Below are 23,706 nucleotides of genomic sequence, written 5' to 3'. Positions count from 1 at the left end.
GGCCAATCAAGCAGCAGCAGAAGAAGCAGCCCTGTCGTGATGGCAGCCAAGCTGTGACAGTGTTGTGCTGCCATGTCCCAGGGCTCACGGGGCGTACAGTTCTGTTTGGAAACTCAGCACGCAGCAGGGCTGGCAGACCCCTGAGCAGACCTCTGTGACACACAACACAGCTACAGCAGGAGGATGAGTGGCTGGCCCTGTGCAAAGGGGGACTGTGGAGAGAAATGCATTCTTTACTTAGATTTATTTATTTCATAATTTAACAATAAAACATATTTGGACTGAGAAGCACTATTATTAACTGAAGTAATGTCTTTAAAAACATTCCAATAATTATTTTTAAGGTTTTTAGAATTACAATATTTTTATTTATTGATGAAAGTCATGTTATTGTTATTATTACTAACAACTGTAATATAATAATAATGATAATAATTTTAATTATAATCATCATCATAATGTGTGCAAATTATATCTAACAAAAATGTCTATTATAATCTCTTTTGGATTTATCAGTGGAAGAATTACTTAATGGTAGTATTAGTTATTATTTGTATTATCTCCATTAATAGGACTGACAGTTATGATATATCATTATTTTCACTGATACAAATAATAGAAATTGATCATTAGTGACGGCAGTAGCAGTACAAGTAAAAATAATGTACATTGTTTAAACTGTTATAATACTCTACTACAAGTAATTGAAGCTGGAGTAGTAGCTAGGAAAACCAACCAAGTACAAGTAATTTTAACACTGACAATAGCTGACACATAACATGATTTGTTATGATTTATTGCTAATATTACTATTATTTTAAGAAGTAGTACAGATGTAATAGTAACAATAACAGTAGAATGAGTAATCAAGTAAATATAATAATATAATTATTATTTTTTTAAAAATCTATGTGTGGAAAAAAAAGAGGTGAATGTGCAGTAGTAGCATGTAAGCAGCAAGCAGGTGAATTCTGTAGATTAGGTGAATTAAATAAGAATAGACAATATGAACATATTTAAAATTAAAGGAATTTGAAATGTACATTATGCCGGTGGGTTTAGAGTGTCTGGAAGAGAGTCCTGTCTCAGTCACATGGATGATGTGAGAGGGCGGGTGTGTGTGTGTTTAGGGCCCGGATGGCTTGGGGATAGAAGCTCCTCTTCAGTCTCTCTGTCCTTGCCCGGATGATGCGGAACCTTCTACCAGATTGCAGAAGTTGGAACAGTTTGTTGCCAGGATGGGACGGGTCCTTCAGTATCTGCGCTGCTCTAGTCCAGCATCTCCTGGTGTAGGTGTCCTGAAGCAGGTGGAGAGCAATCCTGCAGCAGCGTTCTGCTGTATGGATCACTCTCTGAAGAGCTTTTTGGTCCTTAACACAGCTGTTCCCAAACCAGGATGTGATGTTCTGTGTGAGGATGCTCTCCACAGCGCCTGTATAGAAAATCCTGAGGCTCTCTGGCGAGACCCTGAACTTCCTCAGTTGTCGTAGGTGGTACAGGCGCTGCCTAACCTTTTTGGTCTGGACCTGAATGTGGGCAGACCATGTCAGGTCTGAGGAGATGTGGACACCGAGATACTTGAAGGACTGCACCCTCTCCACTGGAGCTCCATTGATGATAATGGGCTTGTAGTCTCTGTGCTGACTCCTTCTGAAGTCCACCACCAGCTCCTTGGTCTTGCCAACGTTCAGCTGGAGATGGTTGTCCTGGCACCATGATGCCAGATTCTTCACTTCGTCCATGTAGGCCACCTCATCGTTGTTGGAGATGGCACCCAACACCACTGTGTCATCAGCAAACTTCACAATGGTGTTGGAGCTGTGGGTGGCCACACAGTCTGAAGTGTAGAGGGAGTAGAGCAGTGGTGAGAGGACACATCCCTGTGGTGCTCCTGTGTTGATGGTGATGCTGTTAGAGACGCATCTACCCACCCTCAGTTCTACCAGTGAGGAAGTCCAACACCCATGCACACAGACGGCTGTTGAGTCCCAGATCCCTCAGCTTTGTGAACAGTCTGCTGGGCACTATTGTGTTAAACGCTGAACTGTAATCAACAAACAACATTCTCACATAGTTACCCTGTTTCTTGTCCGCAATCTTGTTTGGTTTTTATGATCATTTTAGAATCATCAGTTACTGCTGTAGACTTTCTCTCGTCTTAATTTAAAAGATAACTTTTCACTTTTATAGTATAATGTAGTTTTTGCACTATTTGTATTCCATGTGCTACGATTGGCATGCTAGGTTGGAGCCAAGGCGTCTGTTATTATGCCCGTCCATTTAATTTTTTTTTCGTCTGTTTTTTTTTTTTTTTTTTTAATTAGCTGCAATTTTTTATGTGGAAAAAAGTAAAGTAGTAGATTAAGCAGTATTATTATTATATTATTAGAAGAAATGGAAACTAAGAACAAAACTCTATTTAGCCATAATTAATAAACAGAAAACAGGTTTGATGCTATTTGTCATCACCAGTAGACACACAGCGAATGAAAGTGCACCAAAGACTGTATAGAAAAAAAAAATTCTCACTACTGATTATTTATTTATTTCCTTTTTTAGTGGAGTCGGAGCAAACCTTATTTGGACAAAAGTGCATAGTACTAAGCTAGCAGCTAAGATTAGCTATTTTAGTTAGCGAGCTGTTAATTAGTGGTAAGTAGCACAGTAATAAAGTACAAGAATTTCACTTTGCATGAACCCCTTGAGTGGGTTGGCAAACTACAATATTTATGAGGTAAGTCCATTAAAATCCTTCACAAGGCACCAAAAATCCAGACATGGTGGTAAGGAATAGTTAGCGGACGTGAGAGCTAACAGTGAGCCACTGGCTACAGCTAACTGTCTGAGCAGGCAGGTCTCTAATTTTAAGCCTGAACAAAATACAACTTTTAACACACTTCACCCATTGTAGAGTTGTTCGGAAGGGAGGAAACTATACGCACCAGGGTGTAAACATGCACTTTAATGCTGTAAGGTTGGAGGACCTGCAATTTTTGGCACTTCCTGTGTTGGCTTCATTTTTAAGCTCCAGAGGTTGGTGCTTCGTGTTAACATTGAAACAGTAGCTGAGCAAACACTCTCACCTCAAGGTCTGTTCAGCAGCTTGTCTCCAGTTTTCAAAACATGCGACATGAGCAGACCCAGAACTGCTAAGGATGTTTTGTCAGCTGTATATTGTTAGTTTTACATGAGTTCACCGCATTCACACCTCATGAATGTAAATGTGGTTAAAGTGACATTTGGCAGACTGACCAATAAAATCAATTTTTCTGTCAGCCTTCTAAACCAGTGTTTGCACGCACATGTGCCTCTGCATGTGCAGCAATTTTACTTTACTGTGGCTCAGGTCACTGCAACGAAGCATATCGAGAGTGCAGGGAAAAAAAAGATCATTGATCTGGACAGGTGCCGTGATCTTGCACATTTCCCACCATCGCATGAATCAATGCTTGATCACAGTGCTAAAATAACAGTGCTTCTCACACACACAGACACACATATGTGAAGTTGCGCTGTGCTGCACCTGGTCATAGTGAAGGTAATAGCTTTATGAATGCAATATGGATGATCGATAACCGATCATTGTCCTTGGGCCTTGCAGACATGCTGCTGTTTTCAGTTTATCCCATCAGTCAGATATTTGCCACTGGGTAGGTGAGAGTGTGTGTTTGTTGGGGAGAGGCGAGCCAATGACAAATGAGGGTAAATAGAGGTAGAGAGAGAGAGGGAGAGAGGGAGGAGTTGGGGTGTAGCACTGTGCCAGCTCATGACCCAGAGAGATAAACAGAAAGTGAGAGTTGGCCAGGCAGGTAGGACAGGGAGGGTGTGGCGTTCCGAGAGAGCTTTCACTCCCAATGCCGCGCTCTAATTGGCTGCCACCGTTCTGACAGACGCGGCCGTCCCTCCCTCCCTCCTTCTGCCTGCCGAAACTCTATCTATGTATGTGTGTGTGCATGAGGGAGCTGGCAGATTGAAGAGAGCCACAGAGGCAGCCTCTAACTCCAACCCAATGAGCTCACAGCCTTCACACACACACACAAAATCTCTCCTCAGCGCTCTGCTCTCACTCGCTCTTCAACCCTGGGACACAAGAAGAAGAAGGAGGAGAGAGCACAGAGAGAGAGAGGAAGAGGCAGTGAGTTGCAGAGAGGGAGAGTGAGGGTGAGGGAGTAAGAGAGGAGAGAGGGAGAGAGAGGCAGAGGGAGACTGGCGGGGTGTGAGGGAGAACACCATGGCTTCAGATCCGGGGCTGGCTGCGATGCTGCTATGGACTATATCACTACAGGCTGTGGGCACCTCGGGAACTAACAGCAATGAAGGTAAGAAAGAGAGAGAGAGTCTTGGTGTGTGTGTGTGTGTGTGTGTTAATTTGAACAGACAGAATTAAATAATGCATATAGTCAGACAGCGGGGATTAACTTCATACATGTGGCGCTCCAGTGTGGAGAACACAGCAACAATGAGTCAACGCATGACACGCACGCACACAAATACATTAACAAATGTAAACACACACTTCAGAGAGGATGTCTCAACCCAGGGGCAAGACATCAAAGTTTGCTTCGTGGAGCAACTCAAGGAAATCCGCCTGATGTCTGCATATGTACATATGAACTCGTCTTGACATTGCTCATATTTGGCCGGGTTGCGTGTCAGCTGCAGTAACAGCGCATGTGTCTGCTGAGGGCTTAGGCGGTGACGTGAAAGTGTGTGTGTCTGCGCTCTTTTTTTATCTGAACCGAAAATTTTCATGAATCCTCACTTGTGTGAGCGTCTTGAAAAAGTGTGTGTGTGTGTGTCCCCTATACTCTTGTTCCACACACTTTGTTCCCTAAAGCCCAGCCTGGGTTTGTTTTCTTCCATCCTCTTGTCCTTCATCTTTCCACCATGAGACGGAAAACTGTTGTTATCACTTGTTCAACTAATGCTGCGCGCACACGCCACAGAGTCCCCCGACACCTTCCTTTATATTAGTTTGTGAGTGTGACACGGTCCTTGACATAGGTCTGATCTCAGGAGGCTGAGTGACAGCAGCAGCTCAACTGTTAGGGCCTCTTCTTCACCCCTCGTGACAACACTGAGCTTTATCTGCTGCAGGAAGACAAGAAAAAAGCAGCAAAAAAAGATGACTGTGTGTGTGTGAGAGAGTGTGTGTGTGAGAGTGTGTGGGGCGGGATTGCCTCAGTGGTGGAGAAGTATCCAGTATGAAGTCAAGTAGGGTGAGGTGAGACACGTTCAGTCCTGCGATATCTGCATGTCACATTTTATTTACCTCTCCATCCTTCGGCGGTCCCGTCCTGATTGGTGCTGATTGGACCACAGTGTTCGCTCATATCCACTTCCATGTAAAGCGCTCCCATTCTTCCTGTGCCTTTGCTCTTGACATTCAGCCCACGATGACTGGAGCCCATTGCTCAGACATACATGCTAACTGAATTTAAGAACTTGTCCGTGTCACTCCAAATCTAAATGTAAACGCAAAACAAACAAAAAAAACCAAACAACGCTCCCCCCAAATTGGTAGAAATTCACAAAAGTTTCACTGTCCATCATTTTAGGTCCAAAAGTGTCTCATTCCTCCTTAATAAAAAACTGTTGAGAATACTGGCGCAGTGCAAACCATTTAACTCAACATGGTTTCATATTCTAATATTCTAATACGCTGAGGTAAGAGTTAATATTACAGTTTTCTTAGAAGATTTGTCTTAATTTGACAGGAAATGTGGGAAAAATAAAAAATGATACAAGTGCATCCCTTTGGTATTTTTTGCCAAACAATGAAGACGATCATGTTTGGAAATCCCCCTTAAAAATGCTTTAAAGTAAATGTTATTCCTCTTATTCCCACTGCTTCTAACAAATAGAATTTAAAGGTCCCATTCAGATGGTGCAGAAGCTTAGAAAACACGGGAACAGATGTTATGATAGACAGTAAGTGTTTTTTACTGGTTCTCCCTTTAGTACACTTAGTGTCTTTGTTCTGTCACAGCAAAGTTTGAAAAGCTCATAATAAAGCCGCTTCTACTGAGCGATTCAAGATCTCAGTCAGAGGACAAATGATTCCTGCTCACAACAAGAAGTTCTCACTCTATTTAAAGAGGACCTCTGAGTGATGATAATATCTATCGATCTATCGATCTATATATATATATCGATCTATATATACATATATATATATATATAAAACCATCCCTCGAAATCCTATGGTCTTATCATCATTTATCGAAATAAAGACATGCAATTAAGCTCAAGTCAGAAGTTGATGCAAAAAAGATAACAATTTTTTTATTTCGGTAGTTTTGTCCGTATCCCGCTGAATTAACAAAAAGAATTAAAACGATGAAACGTTAATTTTCTCCTTTGCTTTTCTGCAGTCTGACCTGAGGGCAGTTCTAGATATTACATGTACATGGAAGAGATAGCTAAAAATGCAGATAAAGCGCTAAGAATTACATTGTTGAAAGAGCGGGCACTGCAACCGTGCAGAGCTCTGACTGACTTGAGTACGTATATCAGAGCAGGAGCCAGGGCCAGCCATTTTGTTTTCGTTCATCATATTCATCGTGTGCAGATCCATACAAATGGCCAGAGGTGTGTATGTGAGGCTGCCTGCGCTTTCACACGCAGTGAGACTTTCAATTGTATATATTCAGCTCATCAAACCTTAAGTGTCCTTCAAACATTGTCATTTAGTTACTTGGAGCAACTCTGTTTGTGTGCGTGCGTGGATCTGTGTTTAGGAGGGGTCAGACCTCGAGGAACAAAGAGACAAAGGGAAAGCAAATGATATTTTGACATCTCATAATGTGTCTGGATGTTCTTCAGCTGGAGATGTGCAATATTGAATCTTGCACTGAATCTATTGTGTGCCCGACAGCCACAGTAATTATTACAGAATCCGATCACTGCTGTTTTCTAGGCAGAAAAAAAGAGGAGCTGTAGGCAGTGGCAAACCTGCCACGATGTACGGCTTGTATGCTTAGCAACGTATTTCATTTGCAGAGATGGAATTTAGAATATCACGAGTCACATAAAGCAAGGAAGTAAAGTGTGAAAAGGCTGTGCAGCTTGTACAACTTTGTGCCTATGAAAACAACGTGGTACTATGGCACTGTGATAATAGTTTTGGTACACAGGCAATGCTAAAGTGAATTGGTTAAAAAGTAATTAACATAAAAACAAATCTTCAATATTAAACAACTTTGGAGACGTGATTTTTTTTTGACACAATTTAGATGCAGTCTTGCAGGTGAGCGCTGTTTTTGATTTTCCTTTTAATCTTGAATATGACCTATAAAAAAGAAAATTAAAGAAAAAATTTAAGCGAATTATTCAAATTATTGTAATGAAGCAATCATTAAAAATAGCACTATATCTTTATCTCTAATGTTGCGTGCTTTATCTTTAAAGCTTGAGATTTTAATATTTCTGTGTAATATACAGAAGCCAAAGTAAAAAAAAAAAAACACTTTAAGTTGCACAATTATTTTTAAATTACATTAAATACAGAGAATCTATATGATTTTGAAATGTTCCAGTGAATTATTAAACCCACCAACTCCTCTCATGATGAAATGTTGTGAAACATAAAGTCGTTTGTATTCTTTTCCATTCTTTTTTTTTTTTCCATAAAGTGATTTTTTAATTTCCAGATTCTGATTGTGTTTCGGAATAACATGCTTATCATGTTCATCACTTTTTTTCTGTTGACCAAGACAAACAAGCTAGAGTCAGGTATGTGATTGGTCACTGGTCTGTAGAAACGAGCAACCAGAAAAAACAAGGAAAAACATCCGTCTTTAAAATTCAAATTGAATTCATTTGCAGTTGTATGGTTACACTAAGTTTTTCAGTTCATGTTCAGTATGTGTTTATTTTTATATAATTTTTTTTTCAAGTCTCTTGAAGCTGTGAGCTGTAAACATCAACAGCAGACGCTCCTCTAACTTTGAGCTGTTTGCTGCAGTAATAATGCTTTCTAAGAATCCATTCACAGAGGAAACACTGACCTATTTTTGACAGGTTTTTGAGGGATGAAAATGACCACATTAAAGTTATTGGCACAAAATACTTATCATCTGTATTTGTATCTGCCTGCAGAAAAGTCATTATAGGCCAAACAGACACACTCACACAGGAAGCAACACATTTTGCTGCATCTCCCACATATTATTGCAACTTTTGCCTGTACGGGGGTGGTGGTTTTCCCTGCGCAGCTTATCCTGTCTGTGAGTACTGTCCCTGACTCAACTCCGGCACACTGTCGCATTCCCATCGAGGACACAGAGCGTTCCTTCAGGTAGTTGTCAGTACTGAGGAACATGAAAAGACCCATGCAGAGAGCAGGACTCACTGCTAATGAGCAAACTGTAGGTAGATGATTATTACAACATACCTCTGCTGCAGGAAGACCAGCTAGGGAAACGAGACCCAGAGGCAGAAAACAATGAGTCGCAGAGAGGATTATTTTTGCTTTACTTTTGAAAAATTTGAGCACATAATTTAAAAAAGGAAATGAAGAAGGAGAAGTTGAAAGCGGCTGAAGTGTTGGGAGTTGCCGTTTTTGCTTCTCTTTGTGCGATAGAAGGCAAAAACAAATTTTTGCTTGTGTGAAAAGAAAAGCTTTTGAATTGGATCACTGCTAGAGTCAGCTCTGCTGTTTATATTGATCTCTCCTCAGTCAATGGAGAATATAGCGCTTTTTCATTTTTTGTCAACATCACACGGAAATAAAACGTAGCACGACTTGACAGAATTAATAGCTTAGAGAGGAAACCTTTCTATAACACATTACAGAGTTAAGAAAAAGCATTGTTGCTATTATATTAAGCACTGAAGCTACTTCAGCTCCCAACATCTACCAGGTTGCTGGAGAGCAGTTTAAAGGCAGGGTCAGGGTTAAGTTCTCGTCTGTGCCTTTATTTTCACATAGCCAAGTGGATGTTTCCTATCAGAGGCCTAAATATGTTCAAGAGACCCAATTTAAGGTAGCAGCATACAGTTTCTGAAACTATGCTTCTTAGCATGTGGCTAAAATGTACCGCTACCCGTAAGTGGGTTCTGATCTTTTGGATTTAGAGGGAGGAAAAAAAGAAACCAATAAAACAGTGTTGCTTTAAAGTGCTAGGAATTGAGCTTTGTTCATATCAATTCATTTATGTGTTTATTTACTTTTTATTATTTGGGATACCCAAAAAATAAATCTCATATTCGAACAACTTTAAGGTCAAAATAAATTCCGGAGACTTGATTTAAATTACCTCTAGTTTTGTATTCCAGTGTTTGCCCCTCCCTGATTTCCAAGTTGTTTATTTTATTTTATTTTATTTTATTATTATTTTATAATTTTTATTTATTTATAATTTTTTATTTTTTTATTTTTTTTTATTTGTATTTATTTTTTTCTTATATTTATCTCACTTGAATATTTCAGGTCATCAAACAAATTTTGATATTAAGGTAAAATAATACATAATAAAATATAAAATGCAGTTTTAAATTATGATTAATTAATTCCGATTAAGGGGGGGGGGGACTACCCGCACCTATTCGGGACTATGTGAAAAAGTAATTCTACAGTTTTGAGATCAGTTTCACTTCACACACCCAGGCCTGATACTTCCAGAAGTGTTAAACCAAGAAATCACTTAAATAGAGCCTGCAAAGTAAAATTAAAGCTAAAAGAGCTCAAAATTCAACACACCTTGATATAAGGTAACAGACGAGTAACAATGTCACTGAGTCTAGAAAGTCTAGACTTTAAAAGGTTACAAAGATATGTCGAAGGCTTTGTGATTCCAGTGAATCACTCTGAGAGTTATCCACAAATTGAGAAATTTTGGAACAGCGGTGAATCTTCACAGGACCCAAAATGATCAAAATTAGACCAACAGTGCACTGACGACTCATCCAGGAGGTCACAAAGGAATCCTGAACAACACCCAAAGAACTGCAGCCACCACTTTCCTCAGTTTAGATTAGTGTTCATTATTCAATAATAAGAAAGAGACTGGGAAAAAAATGAAAATCACTGGCTAGCAAAAATAACACAAATTTGCTAGAAAAAAACAAAAAACCACTGTGATGACCAAGACTTTTGGGAAAACATTCTGTGGACAGACGAGATGAATTTTCTGCAAGATTTGAGTGCCGCTACATCTCACGTAAAACGAATTCATCCATTCATCTTGTTCTACTTATTTTGGGTCGACTCGCAGAGGGAGGAGTCTAAGGCGAGAAGCTCAGACCTCCCTCCTTCAGTTTATCTGGGGGTCACAGAGGCGTTCACAGGCCTGCCAAGAGATGTAATCTCTCCAGCATGTCTTGGGTCTGCATTTCATTAAAAGAACATCATACCAAAAGTCAAACATGGTAATAGTGTGATGATCTGAGGCTGTTTTGCTTTTGTTCTACTTTCCACCAGAAAATCCTAAAGGAGCACGTCCTGCCTTCAGTTTGTACCCTGAAGCTCAAAGGCACTTGGGTTATAGAGCAGGACAATGATCACAAACGAACCAACGAGTCCACCTCTGAATGGGTTAAAGAACAAATCTAAGGCTTAGAGTGTCCCAGTGAAAGTCAACGTTTTAAGAAGACTTTCCACAAGGTTTAGAAATGCGTTTATGGTCATTTTTGACCATTATTGCAAAATCACACTTGTGAGGTCAGACGCTGATATTGGACAAGAAGACCTGTCTCGCAGTCTCCACTCTAATTCATGCCAAAGGGTCAGGACTCTTTGTTGGCCAGTCAAGTTCTTCAACAGCAAACTTACTCATCCATGTCTTTATGGACCTTGTTTAGTAACAAGTACAAGTTACAAGTGACCCGTTACTGTAATCTGATTACTTTTTCAAGTAATGTAAGGGATTACTATTGCAAAAAAGTAATTAGATTACTGTTACTTTCCCATAAGCACGCCATAAGCACTGCATTACTAAACCATGATTTTGTTTGTGAGAGTGTCTCATGACAATGATGTACGAGTGTGCGACGTCCATGACAGCAACAGACGTGTGCAGATCAACAATGGATAATATGGAGTTCAGCGAGAGTACGACCATGCAGCGTTTAAAGCTTGGAAGTACTGACATTACTTTAAGTTTTATTCCGTAAAAAGTGACAAAAACATTAGCGCCTGCTGTACACTCTGTGTGGAAAGAAAACTTTGTTGTTCAGCGAAAAATTAAACTTCAAATCTGAGCGAGCACCAAGCACGCTCCCACGGGAATGGGAAATTCACAGAGAACCCCCCGGATCCTCCCACTGACATAACCGCTGCGGCACCAGGCAAACCTCCACCCGCCCCACTCCTGCTAAACAGGTGACAACAGATTTAAGAGCGACTGCGGAATCTTTGATTTTATTTATTTTTTGCTGTATTTTACTTGCATCTGTTTGAAAGAGTGAGTGTAAACACGCTTATCCTTTTCAGGGTCGCGGACTGCTGGTAACCTATTCCCATATTTATTTCCCTTTACTGTCAGCACAGTTTGTCCAAATAGTGCCCTTTTGTGCTACCTCACAGTCCCCTCTAGTGGTGGTCCTTGTGCCAACCACACAGTCCATTTTTCAATTAATCAATTAATTCCCAGGATATGGTGCAAGTCTATTCAAAACCTCATACATAAAACAGGTAAACTTGAACACAACATGACAGACGGATTGATTGATGAGGCAGACAGTATTTCAGACAATATTTTATCTTGCAAGCCTTTTTATTGATATTTCCTTCCAGCCCTTTGCCACACAAAGCGGCCAAACTATATCCTGAACTCTCATGCATCAAAAATACAAGCCCGGCCTCACCAATCAATCAGTCTGTCATGTTGTGTTTCTTTCTCACCAACATTCTTCTTTTGTTTGTTTTGCTCTATCACTTAAAGCTGTCTGGTCCCGATCAATAATGGAGTGGGGAGCATTAAGAGATATATAACACAGCTTTGTTTTAGTTAGTCACGATTTTACCTTGAAAACAAGGAATAAAACAGTCTTTGAAGTCAGAGTTTTATTAATTATGCTTTAACAGCAAATGACTGCACTTTACTTTAATGTATTGCATTTGAAGTGAGCATAAAATGTTCTTCTCCTTTTCTTCTGAGTTTGAGCTCAGTACAGTTTACAGTGTCATCCAGAGCAGGGGAGTGCTGTCAGAGTGCATTTAAAAACCGAGAGGGCACGAACTGCTCCATTCCTTTGTCTGTTGGTGTGTCTTCTAACAGGTTGCTGTTGGCTGACTCAGCAGACCCCCCCCCCCCAACACACATATCAGTTCTCCCCCAGGCACCAGTCTTTATTGAGACATCAGCCTTGTTAGCCAGCTGTCGGCAGAAATACAGGAGCTAGCTTTCAGATCAATACAACTGGCTCTTGTAGCCCTCCTGGAGCTGAAGCCGACTAGGCCTCACAAAACAGGGGGCTCTCTAGAGCCCTTTCCACCCATTAAAAGGAGCTGAAGCTGGGCTGAGCAGAGTTCAGCAGCCTCTGTGCGGGCTCTGCTGCTCTTTCTGATTGGAGGCGTGTTGCTGGGTAATTCACATTTCTGAGCTCTGCTACCATGTGTGCTCGAAGATCCCTCACTGGGATGGCTGAAGATAAAGTGAAAGAGTGAGAGACAGTTGTAGGTGATGCTTGACAGCTCTGTAATGGGCTGCTGTTGTGGCTGTGTTAGCACATCCCTCCTGGAGAGAGACCTCTATGATGTTCCCTTCATGGGGACTGATGAATGACAAAGATCTGGCTCTGCAGCATCAGCTTTGTCTCCTCTGTTATAGACTGGAAGAGGCGTACAGGTTGTGTTAGAGACAAAAGAGAGACTGTGTGATAGAGGAATAAGGGGGGAAGGGACAATGTGAAAGGAGAGAAAGGAGGAGGGATGGAAAGAGTCACGGTGAGAGAACAAAGTGAGACGAAGAAGGGAAAAGAGAGGGAGGCTTGCTGTCTAAAATGCGTCTCTTCAAGTTCCACCGGTGAGTGTCTTTATCAACACCAGTGGAGAGTGTCTAGCTGATAATTTGCCGCTCTCAATTCCCTTCAATCCATTAAAGGATTTAAATGTTCATTAAGTTTAATAGAAGCCCAGTGAAGGTCTAATATGCTCTGATAAACGCTGGCAAACCTGCCAACCTGTTCAAATTGCTGCTGCAACAAAGAGCCATCCAACTAATAAGGTCAAACTCAAAGTTTGTGCTAGGCTCACTTTGTGAAGAGAATTTTCTGAGTCACAGCAGCTCAAACGGCAACAAGCTGAGAGAGAGTAAATCCATGTCCTCTAAAGTAGAAAGTAAAAATAGATTATTATCAGTGCTGTTCAGAATGACCCATGAAATACACACACTTTTCAATTTTTAAGGTAAATGGACTGATTCTTATATAGTGCTTTTCTACTCTCCTGGAGTACTCAGAGCGCTCTATACAACATGCCACATTCACCCAATCACACCCATTCTCTGACACACATTCATGCTCCAATAGATGCATCAGAGAGCAACTTGGGGTTAGTATCTTGCCCAGGGATTGAAGGAGCCACGGATCGAACCACCAACCTTCCAATCAGTAAGTGACCTGCTCTACCTCCTGAGCTACAGCCACCCCAAAATTTTTAGATCTGATGCCACTTCAGGTGGGAAGACATCGTCTGTCACTGCACTCTGAATGTGACGCTTAGAGAAGGACTGCCACTGTCACTGCTTTGCTGCCTTTGTTAAGAAGAAGGAGAGTCAAGAAGAGGAAATTACCACTATAGCCCTCAACACACTGTCACATTGGTCTGAACCATCAATTACAAAGTGATATTTTACTTCTACCAAGGCGGTTTGTCTTGTTATCTGTTCATTAGCAGTACTAAAGCTAAACTAATGTCAAAACTAATTAGGAATCAGCCTAAGATTTTAAAATAGAGAGGCACTCTTTCGATGATTGTTAAAAGACATATTTTTACTAATTTAAAGAAAAAAAAGTAACAGTGCAAAACTAAAAAAGTTTTACTCACAACAGTTTTGCTGTTACAGCTTTATTTGGTTCACTATAACCATTAGCTTAAAGATGCTAACGTTTGGAGACTGATATTTATTAAATATTATTCTGTTTGCTTGACTGCTGCTCCAAATCAAGGTAAAACACTTTTAAAGCATGACTTTAGTCAAACTGAAATGCAGATTATTCTTTGGGAACTTTGGATTTTCTGCTTTTGCCTGTGTGCTCCTGTTCCTCCTGCTGTCTAAAGTGATGCATGCTCAATTAATATTAAATGCTTACCTAGTTGAATAACCAGTTAAGGCAATGCTAAGGTGGAAGTACATCTAAATGTCTTCCTGCTCTTCATCCCACTCAAACGGTACTGTTAATTCACCAACAGATGAATACTTTAAAGCAACACTAAAGAGAGGTTAAAGACAAAAACATAAATGACAGTCCCCCAGTATGCCCTGTACTAGTTTCTGTTGCCACTATTTCATCAAAGTGACACTGTTTCACCATGATAAGGGTATCACAAATACCTTTATCTGGCAATGATTATATGAAAGAAAAGCCCACATGACTCGTAAATGTGTATTTGCAATACGAGGCACGGAGCTCATTGAGCAGTCGCTGTTGTGTGAGTGAGTAAATGAAAGAGTCGGTGACCCAAAACCTACTGACTATTTGCCCTGGTCACTGGCCAGCCACCTAAGTGGAAACCGTTTGCTCAGCCACTGCTGCTGTGTCAAAGTAATTTCCTTTGTTGCACCTTCCAGAGACAATTGGCTTTGGATGAGAGTCAAAATAGGTCCCATTTAGACAATCCTGAAACTTTGTTTCCACAGATTGTATAAAGTGTGTAGAGAAGCCTGGAGCTTCACCACACAATCTTGGTGCTCTTTAGCCAGATATGATGAATATTCAACAGAAGTGAATGAGAACCGTACGCACAATAAAACTAGTAACTTATCAGTTGGCACGGTAAAGCACACCCTGCTTTACGTACCGTCCTGTTTGACTCTAACGGGAACCGTAATGTACAAAATAACTATCATTGCAGCATGAGAATATGAACTGGAACTGGAGACTGAGACCATAATTTCATCAGCAATCTCTGTACTGGGGTCTCAGATCAATGGATGGGTGGTTGTTTAGCGATAAACTTCATCTTCAAATTCACACTTACAGTTGTGGTCAGAGGTTCACATTCAGTCATCATGGGCATGAATATCATGGTAATTTTAGAATGATTGTACAGCTTACACTACTGGTCAAAAGTTTTCCAGTTATTTATTGCAATTAAAGTCATTCATGTCCAATGAATTGCTTGAAATGGTACAAAGGTAAGTGGTGAACTGCCAGAGGTGAAACAAAAGATGCAGCAATGGAGGTTGGTCTTGAAAACTAGTGCTAATAATTCCTACAAGTGTTCCAGCTTTTCCGGATTACTTTCAACCCCCTCTGCCTGCATAAAAGCATTGTTGGAACACACTGTGGTACCATACTCTTGTAAGCATTAGTTGAACTGTATTGTACCACAAAAAGTAGTGTGTTGCTACAAAAATGGTGAGGAAAAAGGCAATTAACAATGGAAGAGACACAGACCATCATAACACTTAAAAATGTAGGTCTTTCCTACAGAGAAATTGCAAAGAAAGTCAAGGTGTCAGTGAGCACTCAGAAACTGGGGCAAACTGATAGGCGGCTCGCAGGACAACAGCTTCAAGCACAGCTTAATAGTGGTCGTTGTAAGCAAGTCTCAGTTTCAACTGTGAAGAGAAGACTTCGAGCTGTAAGAGGCTTGCTGGACCATGGAACATCACCATTGGACTACTAACAACTTGAAGAAGGTGTTATGGAGGGATGAATCAAACTCTTAAATCTTTGGTTCATGATGCAGGATTTCTGTATGCTGTCAAGTAGGCGAAAGGATGATTCCACAGTGTGTGGCATCATCACCATCAGGAAGTATGATGGTCTGGGGCTGTTTCGCTGGATTCAGGGTCGGTGACTTGTACAGAGTGAGAGGCAGCCTGAACCAAAATGGCTACCACAGCATTCTGCAGCACCATGCAATACCCTCTGGTTTGTGCACCTAGTGTGTCAGGGGTTCATCCTACCGCAAGATAATGAGCCAAAACTCTATACTGTACAATCATTCCATCCTGGAAAAAGAATAGTTCAAAGAAATCTTTAAAAGTCCAAACCTCTGACTGCGACTGTAGGTAGAATTTAGAATCACTAACCGACTTAACTAGAAAGATAGAAGACCTGCATTTACTTCCCTATTTAGACATAAAAGGGACTTCTTTTATGAAGAGTTTGATAAACGATCCAGTCTTGATTTCATATTGAGTGCGGGAGAGTGCATTCCATCGGTGACTACGGCAGGTAAGCCAAGTGCTCATGTATGATGCAGTAAGCCCCAAAGCAACCATGAAACAGGCTGATGGATCTCTCCCAGGGCCTGTTTCCATAAGGAAATAATGCGTTTTACACCAGTAATCTGTTCATATATCACAGCCCTGATGAAATTAATACCTGGCAAGGGGAATGATGAAAATCCAGACACACATGTACTCTGCACGCGGGGCTACACATATGTACATGTGCATGCTCCCACACACACATCTAACTGAGTTATCTCAGTGGGGATGATATTAATGTCTGGAAAATGTGAAGCGTTAGTCTAAAGGAAACAGTTCAAGATATTTTACTTTTATACACAGATAGGGGAGAAAGATAAAAGGAGGAGAAAGTGAATACATTAAATGAAGAGTATTTTGGTATTTTGGCAAAAGGTTTGGAAAAGTCTATTTCAATGTCTTGCATCAGCATCTAGCCTATGAATGACCTTCTCCTGAAGTAACCTTAGCATTTAGAGTAAAAAAATAAATAAATAAAAATAAATACATATATATATATATATATATATAAGAAACTCATTGTTTGGAGGACAGCAGTGTTTTTGTTGTAAATTCAATTCAATTTAATTTTATTTATATAGCACCAAATCACAACAACAACACCTCAAGGCGCTTTATATCATAAGGTAGACCCTACAATAATACATTCAGCGAAAAAACAACAACAATGATATGACCCCTTATAAGCAAGCACTTTGGCGACAGTAGGAAGGAAAAACTCCCTTTTAACAGGAAGAAACCTCCGGCAGAACCAGGCTCAGGGAGGGGCGGGGCCATCTGCTGTTATTGGTTGGGGTGAGAGAAGGAAGACAGGACAAAGACATGCTGTGGAAGAGAGACAGAGGTTAATAACAGATATGATTCAGCAGAGAGGTCTATTAACACATGTTGAGTGAGAAAGGTGACTGAAAAGGAAAAACTCAATGCATCATGGGAATCCCCCAGCAGCCTAAAACTATTGCAGCATAACTAAGGGAGGGTCACCTGATCCAGCCCTAACTATATGCTTTAGCAAAAAGGAAAATTTTTAAGCCTAAACTTAAAAGTAGAGATAGAGATAGTAAATGAAGCCAAAAACAAGCCTGGCCTGTTTATGACATCACTCAGATCAGTAGCACAGAAGCAGCATTTGTAGATCCTGGGCTCTTACACTGAAAAGTCTAAAAGAAGTTAATCTGAAACCTCTGAGCTGGAAGAGGAAGGGCCAGTAGAGAGCTGTGTTACCTACTATGTTTTTTCTCCTCTTGATCCATGTTCTTCCAGTACAACTACCTCTGTGTGATGATGTGAGTGTGTAATCAGTGCAGTGATATCTTGTATAAATGTAGGAAGATCAAAGATTTTTAAGGTGAATGTACGAGCAAAAAGAAAAAAAAGAAAAGAAAGAAAGAAGAATAGCCAAGTGGGGAGAGGAAATGCACAGCTGTCTCAGTGACGTGCAGTGGCTAACTCTTTCAAAACAGGGAGTCCAAACACTCTTTTATTCCCCTCTCTGTTCTCTGACATCATTCGTCTTCTGTTCAAAAACAGCCCTTTTCAAATGCATAAACTCATTCATCTACTTGTGCTCAAACTAGATTAACAACAAAGCTGGTGTATCCCTGCGAGTCCCTGAGCAGAGGGCGTGCTGCAGGCTTTTGCGAGCTCCAGTTAGCTCTCTGCACTGGAACTCTCTGCACTTCGACGCATGGCTCCATGGGGAAAACAAACACATTAACACAGCAGCATGTCATTGTGTTGTGCACTAGAAATTATGGTTTGATACTGATTTGCGCACCTTACTTCCTGCTGCTGATGTTTCCATGCTCAGGCTGCTTTTTTTGGTACTGGCTAATGATGCAGAGAGTCACTACTCTGTAGTTCATTCAAATCTACAGCTCTCACTGGGCTGCACAGACAGTTAGGTCCACCAGCTCTGGAGCAGTTTTCACTATTCTGCTGCAGATTTCCAAAGAAATAATAATTTTAATGATTATGCAAATTTATTGCCCATTTTATATGTTGTTTTGAATATCTTATCAGCTGCAAAATAGTCATTTTATCAAGATAAGACATACTTTATAATGTAAAGGTGCTTTTCAATTGACCTTGCTTAGTAGGTTACTCTAGGCTACTGATAGCTTAAAACATATAAATCATTATTTTGTTATTGTGCTATACTGAAAAGATGGAGCCCATTTTACAGCAAAATATTAATTTAAAATTTTGTTTTGTCATTTTGATTTTATTCTTTTGACAGAGTTTTGAAATTTTCTGCTCACAATTGCCTACAATATATTGAGTAATAGAATAGAAAAAGCTACATTTATAAAAAATACCCTTGAACATTTTACCATTTCACATATATCGTGATACTTTACTTAGGCAGATCCTTTGAAGTGTTATATAAACCTTGCCATATGAGCAGTGTTTGTCTTTATTCCATATTTAATTGTGACTTGAACAAAATTCCGTCACAAATACAAATTTTAAATAAATAATAATACATAATAATAAATAAATAAATAACGGCTCTGCAAGCTGTCCAATGCTGACATTGTGATGTTGTGGGGTGGCTGTAGCTCAGGAGGAAGAGCAGGTCATCTGCTAAAAAAAAGGTTGATCATTGGATCTCTGGCTGCTCCAGTCTGTGTGCTTAATATCCTCGGGTAAGATACCAACCCCAAATAGCTCTCTGATATATCCATAAGAGTCTGAATGTGTGTGTACATTAGACAGAAATCACTTAAGCATAGAACATGTACTTGTGTGAATGAGGCAAGCTGTACAAAGTGCTTTAAATATTTAAGGTATAGTAGAAAATATATTTAAGAACCAAATCTTTGAATTGTTTTTAGGCATTTTTTGCAGACTTTGCCCTATAATAAGGTTTTTTCCCTCCCTGCATTTTCTGTTATAAAATTCTCTCCACATTCTTTGAGTGCCACATATTTCCTTATGTCCCTGGTGTCCGTATTTCATTCCATGTCTTCCCTAAAGCTTTTAGTTCTATTGAAAAAGTGTTTTGTAATTTTCCTGTACTAATAGGAACTAACAGGAATGCAGCTCAGCCAGCACTGATGGACAGGTTGCCACAATTACAGATACCTACTGTAAGTCTAGGCAGGAAATATAGCCCGCACCCAGAGGGAACACCTGGTCAATGGTTGCCTAAAGTGTAGCATAAAAAAGTCATTCATTGTATTTAGTTGTGTTCTTATTGCCTGGCTCCAAAATGTTCCTAAGGCTCTCAGCCTGGAGGCAGAAAACTAGAGAGAAAACCTTGGGTTATACATAAAGATTTTCATGAAACTAAGTCATGAACACATGCGGTACAGTGCATGTGTGCCCCAATTCCTTTCTTTTTTTTTTTTTCAATGTTATCTTGCTACTGATACTGCAGTCTCTTTTCCCTCTTCAAGCATGGGCCCTCCAGAGCAGACATAGTGAGGTGACCATGACATGTTAGACACACTGACTGACAGTAATTATCACCATTCATCATTAAGCGTAAGCTAGGGATGATAAGAGCTCTTTATGTAAAATGTCAGCCCGCTGAAATGATGAAAATGATTAAAGGGCATTGGTTTGAAATAGAGACATACATGCTGCACTAGGGATGAACTGAGCTGACAGCGCAGGGGCTTGTGGACAGAGCAGCCAGCGTGCAGGAAAATAAATAAAGAAGAAGTGTAATTTTACTTATTAATGAGAAAGGCATGGTGAGAATGGAGCTGGTATGGAAACATCACAGGGATCTCTGGGCTGGGCTGCAAGTCGAGTCAGTATTGATAAAATATCACCGTCATCTTGACTTAACTATTCTCTCTGCTCTGTCTCGCTGCTCTTCAGTTCAACACAGCTAACCTCTGCATGAACTCTCTCTGCCATAAATCAATAAGTTGAGCATACTTGGTCAGCTTTTTCAGCAGCATGAGCTACAAGTCAGGAGATCTGTTCTGTTCAGCAGGTGCTGCAGACAACATCCGCCCAGATCTCTGTGGACACCGTGAGCCACAGATATCATACTCTGTCATCTGCTTTCAGACTTTTCTGTCTCTTCTCTTCTTGTCTTCTGCCCCCTCCTCTCATTTTGCCCCACCCCTCCTCTTTACCTGCTCTATAAATAGCTTGCCATGTCTCTCCTTTGCTGCGTCTACACCCCTCTGGATGTTTTCCCTGGGGAAGCCAGGCAGGCCCAGGCAGCAGTATAGCCTGCTATTCACGCCTCTCTCCTCTGGGAATGGATGAGTCTCGCTGGCCCTGAGCATCCTCCACCCTTCATCATGCAGCAAGCATGATGCCTTGCAGGGATATATATACAAAGCAGGGTCTCACGCTCAAGCATGGGAGCACCTGGTAAAGTAAGATGTGAGAGATTGTGCTGGGTGGGGTTTGAGTAAACTGCATCATCTCATCAAGCATCCAGCAGAAGAGCAGGTACTGTAGTGCCTGCTCTTTCTGACCCAATCTTGTGGTTGTGGATAGCGGTAAACTGGGCCATGTTTATGGTGTATTCTGCTGTTTACTTGTTGAAAAAGCGCTGTCTCCAGGGCATTTTATGCTGATAATATGGAAAAAGTTGTGCAGTGCACACTTCTATGCTTCATTTCCATAACAATTTTGGAAGCTCTGGCAGTGATGACGACGACAGCTTTCTTGTGTCTCCAGTGTTCAAACCCCCCCCCCTCAAAAAAAAAAGGAATACCCATCATCGTATCACGGCACAGGTAGCATATTTAGTAGTTGTTTAAAGTCTCCTCTTCTGTTATATACATACTGTTAAAGTGGCAGATGCTCAAGTTAAACATGGCAGTAATAATTCCTGTGAGCCAAACGCTCTGACATGAAAAAGCTCTAAACATTCAGTTTCAGATAGTTTTTTTTTACTCTTATGTCTTCATGTTAATGAGAGGTGATATCTTTAATATGCTAATATAAGACTTACAGCTCTAACAGTGAACACAGAATCCTCAATCACCTTTTTTCCCCATTTAGAAAACAGATGCCTCAAAGGCAACCAGCAGTATTCAGGGCTTAAAGTTAGGGTGAGTGTGGAAGCAATATAAACTGCAATTCCTGTAGTGGCCACTAGAGGCTGGCTTTACCTGGAATCCATTCCCATAGACTAAAAATGCCCAACTAAAAAGATGAAAAAGCATTATTTACTGCCTGTCAATGTTTTTTTATGGATTTTGTATTTATTTTTTATTTTCTGCCTGTAGGTGAAGTTTTCCCCTTCACAACAACTGTTACGATTTCATCAATCATGTAATAAATATCTGCCTTACTTGTTTTTATTTTAAGAGCCTTCTTATTCATTCTTGCCAGTGTTAGGATGATAGTAAGACCTTAGTGAAAAAAAAACACATTTTTGTGCTGTTAAACTTGACACCTATAGCGCTGAGCTGGAAAAATCAACAAATCAAAAATGCATGAACCAGGTAACGATTGCATTAAAAAAGTATAAACCATGCGGGGGAATCCTATTACTCTGGGATAATGCTAAAAATCACTTTAGTACACCTAACAGATTGAGTTTTCAGTCCTCACTCTCTGTCTGCTGGAGTCCCGTGGGGGCCCTGCTGCTGTATATGGTGCCAGGGATCTGTTTATTTTCATGGATATTAAATGTTAAAAATGAGCTTTGTTAGGCATATTGACCTTCTGTTTGACTGTAGAATTATTGCACAGCTGCTGGACTCTGTATTGTGCACCAATTTCTGACCAAGTAATGCTGGCTCAGTTTTAATTAGATTTTTATTTATTTATTCATTTACTTTAAACTTAACAAAGTCAGTCATGTCCTCAATATGGCAGCACTGAACTGATATTTTTAATTTTGCATTTTTTGGTGCTCTAGTCAGACCCGTTACCTGCGTATTAACACAGTAAAGTTATAATAGTAGATTCTAAGCAGAAACCCTTCATTCAAACTTCTACGTACCTTATTGTCAGGGGCATTTTCTATAGTAAAAACCATCAGTCCACCATCCTGTGACTGACTCGAAATGTTAGTGGATCTTAAAAAACAGAACTTCAAAAGGTACATTTTTTTATATATTGTATAGTCAATATAGTAAAATATTTAATCTTTTTTGCTTTAATTTCGATGATTTTGCTGGTATTTTACAAAGGAATCCAGTGTTTTAAATTGTTAAAATATTGACAATACAGTTTCTTGGTTAGGATTCCTTTAACAAACTGCATCAGTGCAGCATGGCATGGAGGCAGTCAGCTTCTGGCACTGCTGATGAAGCCCAGGTTATTGTGATATTGGCCTTCAGTTTGTCTGTTTTTGACTTCACTACCAATTAGTCAGCATGTGGCACTGTTACAGCCCAGGTAGGATGCTTAGCTGTTCTCTCTGTTTAAGGAGTAGCTTGATATGAGGAAGTTGGTAATCAGCCTCAGTCCAGTTCTCATCCTTGAATCTGCTTTTGTTGACCCATGAAGGAAAATAAAACAACAGAGATGACTGCCACACTTTTCCTTTCCAGTTAACTTTCTGTTAATGTGCTCGTTCCACTTTCATTAGTTTCGCTCTCCATTTCCACAGGGAACTAATAATAATACGTTTTTATTTTTTTTCTCACTCAACATGTGTTAATAGACCTCTCTGCATTGAATCATACTTGTTATTAATCTCTGTCTGTCATCCACATCATATCTTTCATCCTGTTTTCCTTCTCTCACCCCAACCGGTTGCAGCAGATGGCTCCGCCCCTCCCTGAGCCTGGTTCTGCCGGAGGTTTCTTCCTGTTAAAAGGGAGTCACCAAAGTGCTTGCTCATAGGGGGTCATATGATTGTTGGGTTTTTCTCGTAATGTATTATTGTAGGGTCTACCTTACAATATAAAGCGCCTTGAGGTGTTGTTGTTGTGATTTGGTGCTGTATAAATAGAATTGAATTGAATTGAATAACTGTGTTTCTATATAAGTATATAATAACTGAATGTTATGAATGTCCAAAATAAAGCAAATACAAATAATACAATTAAAATATGTAAACGATGTCAGAAATAAAGAAAAAAGAGATTACACATTTTTGTGTATACCACACAAAATAAGCAAGGGGGGGGGGGGGGGGGATGGACTAAATTCAAAATTCAAGAAAAGTTCACAAGAAATTAAACAGTTGTTTCCTGACTAAACGCTGAACTTTAGGCCAAAAATTAAATAACGATTCAAAAAATTAAAAAGTCGGGTTCAGGATTCAATTTTTGACAAAATACTCAAAAAGAATTTTTTTTTGTATAATTATGTAAATTTATGCAAACATATTTGAGCCATTCAAAATATTTAATGTGAATAAAAAAAGCAAGTGTATATTATTTTTTTA

At 40.0% G+C, this 23,706-nt stretch overlaps 1 protein-coding gene across 4 annotated transcripts in view; it reads left to right on the top strand.

Annotated features, from left to right (window-relative positions):
* Positions 1 to 3,813: 3,813 nt before the first annotated feature.
* Positions 3,814 to 23,706, top strand: part of epha8 (eph receptor A8) — a 150,982-nt gene continuing 131,089 nt past the window's right edge. For all 4 annotated transcript variants that reach the window (XM_084927461.1, XM_084927460.1, XM_084927459.1 and 1 more), the window contains exon 1: positions 3,814 to 4,319. In XM_084927461.1, coding sequence (XP_084783587.1) covers positions 4,232 to 4,319 — 88 coding nt within the window. In that variant the 5' untranslated portion in view covers positions 3,814 to 4,231. The remainder of the gene's footprint in view (positions 4,320 to 23,706) is intronic.

Source organism: Perissodus microlepis, chromosome 5, assembly GCF_051167445.1.
Source record: "Perissodus microlepis isolate ML-2025 ecotype Zambia chromosome 5, ASM5116744v1, whole genome shotgun sequence".
Lineage (NCBI taxonomy): Eukaryota > Metazoa > Chordata > Actinopteri > Cichliformes > Cichlidae > Perissodus > Perissodus microlepis.
Note: the sequence above shows the minus strand (reverse complement) of the source record. Positions and strands in the feature narration are given on the sequence as shown.